Raw genomic sequence first — 6273 nt, forward strand, 5'->3', positions numbered from 1 at the left:
ATGGAATACTACTTGGCAATGAGAAAGAATGAAATCCTGACATTTGCAACAACGTGGATGGACCTGGAAGGTATTATGCTAAGTAAAATAAGTCAGAGAAAGAAATCATATGTTTTCACTCCATATGTGGAACTTGAAAAACTTAACAGAAGACCATGGGGGCAGAAAAGGGGAAAAAATAGTTTCAAACAGAGAGGAGGCAAGCCATAAGAGACTCTTAAATACAGAGGAAAAAACGAGGGTTGATAGGGGGGCAGGGGATAGGGGAAATGGGTGATGGGCATTGAGGAGGGCACTTGTTGGGTTGAGTACTGGGTGTTTTATGTAAGCGATGAATCATGGGAATTTACCCCCCAAACCAAGAGCACACTGTATACACTGTATGTTAGCTAATCTGACAATAAATTATACACACACACACATACATATATATGTGTGTGTATATATATATATATAAAATAAATAAAACATAGGTTCTATCAAGTTCTGATGATTATATATGAAATTATTTCCTTCTTAGATATTTACTTTAGAAGTTTAGATTTACCCGATTATTCATTAACCAGACAATTTATCCTTTTTGAAATTCTGAAATTGTACCTATGTAAGTTAATGTACCTCGCTATGCCTGAAGGTTACATTTGGACCTGGAACACATTACAGTTTTGAGCCACCCTCATAACCCCCACCAGCCCATAAGAAATTTAATCTGTTTGCATTTCATTTGATTTTGTAAAACTAATGCATGTCATATAGGTATGACATGGTCAGGCTTATTGTCCCTGAAGGCCATTGAAGATGCACAGACAGGGGCGCCTGGGTGGCTCAGTCAGTTGAGCGTCCAACTCTTGGTTTCAACTCAGCTCAAGAATTCATGGCTTCATGGTTTGAAGCCCCCCATTGGGCTCTGCACTGACAGTGTGGAGCCTGCTTGGGATTCTCTCTCTACTTCTCTCTGCCCCTCCCTCACTTGTGCTGTCTCTGTCTCTCTCTTAAAAAAAAAAAAAAAAAAAAACTTTAAAGACGCACAAGTTCTGCCTCTCTCATAGACTTTGTGTCTATGCTCCATATGGATCATCGCCTTTATTTTTCCCACAGTCTGTCTCCAGACAGGTAGCCCACACAAGCAACTACACGTGGGTTCACTGTCACATCCTCCTGCCCTGCCTCCCTGAGGTTGTATCAAAGCACCTTGACTAGACTTTTGGAGGTTCCCAAAACTCTCCAGTCATATATTTCCAGATATTCTCTTGTTTACCAAGTCTAGGATAAAATTCATAGACTAAGTATTTTATCACTAATTTGTTGATGTGTCCATTTCTCAGTAGACAAACTGAATTACCATTGGTCAATAATTTGTTCCTATTAGCTACTTATAAAGTATATTTTAACTCATGGTGCTGTGGTCAGCCACTGTTTGTTGATGTAAATAGTAGTTTCTTATGTTTTGGATTTCAGTTATAATACATGTTACAAAGATGAAGGATTGAATTAACAGCAAGATGAGTATATTTCCTCTTTCTATTCATTCTAGGTTATGACCTTTAAATTTTTTCCCCCAATTTTACTGAGATAAAATTGATAGGGGCACCCGGGTGGCTTACTCTGCTGAGAGTCCAGCTTCAGGTCAGATCGTGATCTCACGGTTTATGAATTTGAGCCCCTAATCAGGTTCTCTGCTGTCAGCATAGAGCCGCTTCAGATCTTCTGTCTCCCTTCCTCTTTCTCTGCCTTTCCCTACTCCTCTCAAAAATAACTATTAAAAAAAATTGACATACAACACTATATAAGTTTAAAGTATATAGGCATAAGGATTTGACTTAAAAATATTGTGAAATGGTTACCACAGTAAGTCTAGTTAACATTTATCATCTCAGATAGATACCTATATATATATATATATATATATATATATATACACACACACCTATAGATATATATGTGTATATATACACACCTGTAGATATATATGTGTATATATATACACCTATAGATATATATGTATGTATGTGTGTGTGTGTGTGTATATATATATATATATATATATATATATATATATATATGCATATGTGTATAGGAACGAAAAGAGGTTTTCTATTTTGTGATGGGAATTCTTAGAGTTCATTCTCTTAAAGTTCAAATACAGGGGTACCTGGGTGGCTCAGTCGGTTGGGCATCTGACTTGGACTCAGATAATGGTCTCACGGCTTGTGGGTTCAAGCGCCACATTGGGCACTGTGCTGACAACTCAGAGCCTAGAGCCTGCTTCGGATTCTGTCTGTCTGTCTGTCTGTCTGTCTCTCTCTCTGCCCCTCCCCTACTCCCCCCCTCAAAAATAGACATTAAAATTTAAAAAAACGCTCAAATATATCATACATAATTGTTAACTATAGTCATGATATTATACCTGACATCCCTAGTACCTATTTATCTTAGAACTGGAAATTGATCTTTTGATCAATTTGATCAAAAGATGTTTTGACCACCTTTCGCCAATTCCCTCTCCACCCACCCCCCTCCTCAGGTAATCACAGATCAGGTTTTTTCCCTCTATAAGTTTGGTTTCATTTGTTTATTTGTTTTAGATCCCACGTATAGGTAAGAACATACCATATTTTCTTTGTCTGATTGATTTCACTTAGCACAATGATCTCATGTTGTCACAAATGGCAGGATTTCTTTCTTTTCTATGGCTGAATAATATTCCAACACATATGTATACCAAAATTTCTTTATGCATTTATCCATCAATGGTCACTTAGGTTGTTTCTGTGCCTTGACTATTATAGGTAATGCTGCAATGAATACGGGGCACAAACATCTCTCCCACATGGTGTGCTCTTTTGGATATGTTCCCAGAAGTGGAATTGCTGGGTGATATGCAAATGGAATTTTTAAGCTTTTAAGGAACTTCCATATTATTTTCTTTAGTGGATGCACCAATTTACATTCCTACCAACAGTGCACAAGGGCTCCCTTTCCTCCAGCATTTGTTAACCCTTGTCTATTGGATGATAGCCATTCTGACAGCAGTGAAGAGCTATTTTATTATGGGTTTGATTTGCATTTCCCTTATGATTAATGATATTGAACATCTTGTCATGCTCTTATTGGCTGTGTGTCATCTTTGAAAAAAAATGTCTATTCAGGTTCTTTGTCCATTTTGATTTGGTTATTTGGGAGGTTTTTTCATGTTTTGTTGTTGCTTAAAATTTTTAAATGTTTTTAAATTTATTTTTGAGAGAGAGCGAGCACAAGTGGGGGGGGGGGCAGAGTGAGAGGGAGTGACAGAATCCGTACAAATATTTTGGTTTTAACCCCTTTTCAAAATATATAGTTGGAAATTTTTTTTCCCTTTTCATAGATTGTCTTTTTTTGGTTTTGTTAATCATTTCTTTTGTTATGCAGAAGCTTTTTAGTTTGATATAATTCCACTTGTTTATTTTTTTATTTTGTTGCTTGTGCTTTAGGTGTTAGGTGTGTGTGTGTGTGTGTGTGTGTGTGTGTGTGTATTTTTGACAGAGCAAAACAGAGTATGAGCAGGGGAGAGGCAGAGAGAGAGGGAGACCCAGAATCTGAAGCAGGATTCAGGCTCTGAGCTGTCTGCACAGAGCTCGATGCGGGCTTGAACCCACGAACCATAAGATCATGACTTGAATCAAAGTCAGGTGCTTAACCAGCTGAGCTACCCAGGCCCCCCTAGGTATTATATTTAAAAAATCATTGCCAAAACCCATGTCAGGAAGCCTTTTTCCTGTTTGCTTCTAGGAGTTTTAAGGTTTTTCATCTTATATTTAGGTCTTTCATCCATTTTGAGTTAATTTTTGTGAGTAGTGTGAGGTAGGGGTCTAGTTTCATTCTTTTACATGTGAATATCCAATGATTCCAGGACCATTTATTGAAGACAGTGTCTTTTCTCCACTGGCTCCTGTGTCAAATATTATTTACATGAGTTTATTTTGGGGCTCTTGATTCTTTTTCATTGGTCTGTATGTCTGTTTTTATGCCAGTATCACACTGTTTTGATTATTATAGCTTTCATATATAGCTTGAAATCAAGAAGGGTGATGACTCCTGCTTTCTTCTTTCTCAGGATTACTTTGACTATTCGAGGTCTTTTATGCTTTCTTAAAATTTCAGAATTTTTTTCTATTTCCATAAAAGTGTCATTGGAATCTTGACAGGAATTATATTGAATAGATGGCTTTGACAACTATGGACATTTTAACAATATTAATTCTTCCAGTCCACGAACATGGGATTTAGATACTGATAGAACTCAATCATGATTTCAGCTGAAGTAAGTGAAATTATTTTCTTTTCCAGAGACCATTCTCATTTAAAGCTCCTCTTATTTCTACTATCTAGAATTTCTCTTACATATTTTTACATATGTAGGTCTGAAACAATCCAGATTTCATGATTATTTTCTTTGTAATATGGTTTGATATTTCCTAATTCCATCACAGTGTCAAAGGCTCCATGTGGGTAATCACATAACATATTCCTCTCCTGTAAAATTAGATGTCAGATTAAGAATTTAGCTTAAAGACAGTTAAATTTGTTTAAATAGGTAAGCCTGCTTGCCTTCCTACTTTCCTTCCTCCCTTCCTCCCTTCCTCCCTTCCTTCCTTCCTTCCTTCCTTCCTTCCTCCCTCCCTCCCTCCCTCCCTCCCTCCCTCCCTTCCTTCCTTTCTTCTTTAATTCAGTGACTTCTTAAAGTTGTTTCTTAATAATTTTGTACATACCAAAAATTTATGAATAATAAAAAAGAGTTGTTTTAAAATAATTGTGTCATACAGCTATCTGGTTCTCTCTTTAACAGTAAAATGGAGAAAAATCAAACAATGGTTACAGAATTCATCCTACTGGGATTTTGTCTTGGTCCAAGGATTCACATAATCCTTTTTGGGCTCTTCTCCCTGTTCTATGCCTTCACCCTGCTGGGGAACGGGCTCATCCTGGGGCTCATCTGGCTGGACTCCAGACTGCACACCCCCATGTACTTCTTCCTCTCCCACCTGGCCATCGTCGACATAGCCTATACCTGTAACACGGTGCCCCAGATGCTGGTAAACCTCCTGAAGCCAGACCAGTCCATCTCCTTTGCTGGCTGCATGACTCAGACCTTTCTTTTCTTGACTTTTGCTCTAACAGAATGTCTTCTCCTGGTGGTGATGTCCTATGATCGGTATGTGGCCATCTGCCACCCACTCCAATATTCTGTCATCATGAGCTGGACAGGCTGCATCATCCTGGTGGTGACTTCCTGGGCATGTGGCTCCCTGCTGGCCCTGGTCCATGTGGTTCTCATCCTGAGGCTGCCCTTCTGCGGGCCTCATGAAATCAACCACTTCTTCTGTGAGATCCTGTCTGTCCTCAAGCTGGCCTGCGCTGACACCTGGCTCAACCAAGTTGTCATCTTTGTTGCCTGTGTGTTTATCTTAGTCGGGCCCCTCTGCCTGGTGCTGGTGTCCTACACACGCATCCTGTTGGCCATCCTGAGGATCCAGTCCGGGGAGGGCCGCAGAAAGGCCTTCTCCACCTGCTCCTCCCACCTCTGCGTGGTGGGGCTCTTCTTTGGAAGCGCCATTGTCATGTACATGGCCCCCAAATCCCGCCACCTTGAGGAGCAGCAGAAGATCCTTTCCTTGTTTTACAGCCTTTTCAACCCTATGCTGAACCCAATGATCTACAGCCTGAGAAATGCAGATGTCAGGAGTGCCCTGAAAAGGGCAATGTGCAATGAAAGTCATTCCCAATTGGAGTGACATTGGAATCACCAGACTAAGTGCTTGATCACTGCCTAAATCCAGGAAATTTCACTTATCTCATCTTAGGTATACCTAAAGGACAAGCCCTCCTCTTCCTTTGAATGAAAAGCTTTAGATATGTTGTATTCATTGACTATCTACAGGTGTGATTTTATCGGATACGATCTTTTTCTTTTATTGCTCATTGAATTTAATATCTGTGACATTAAAAAATGTTTAAGTTCATTTTCTAGGTCCCAAAGGTTGAACACAGTTTATCTCTCTTTCTAACCTAAGTATTTAAACTCACTAAACTGTATATATCATAAGACTTAGGGAAAAAAAGAAAGCTGCAGTGAAAGATAATGACCCTCCAAACCCAGAGGCACACTTGTCCATTATCCTCAAAATTGTACTTGCCCTATTAAAGAATAACTGTTAAAGAAACTCAGAGGTATTTACTTAACGTATTGCATGATGGTGAGAAATTTTGTATGAAAATTAACTCACATTAGGAAGT

General features: G+C 38.9%; 1 protein-coding gene across 1 annotated transcript; it reads left to right on the forward strand.

The window, feature by feature from the left end:
- Window positions 1-4829: 4829 nt before the first annotated feature.
- LOC121026530 (olfactory receptor 2A1/2A42-like) lies at window positions 4830-5771 on the forward strand. Its single transcript, XM_040469359.1, has one exon. The coding sequence runs from the start codon at window positions 4830-4832 to the stop codon at window positions 5769-5771; it is 942 nt and encodes a 313-aa protein (XP_040325293.1).
- The last annotated feature ends 502 nt before the right edge of the window (window positions 5772-6273 follow it).

The sequence above is a fragment of the Herpailurus yagouaroundi genome, unplaced genomic scaffold (genome assembly GCF_014898765.1).
Source record: "Herpailurus yagouaroundi ecotype Mexico unplaced genomic scaffold, PumYag 127480, whole genome shotgun sequence".
In the NCBI taxonomy this organism is placed as follows: Eukaryota; Metazoa; Chordata; class Mammalia; order Carnivora; family Felidae; genus Herpailurus; species Herpailurus yagouaroundi.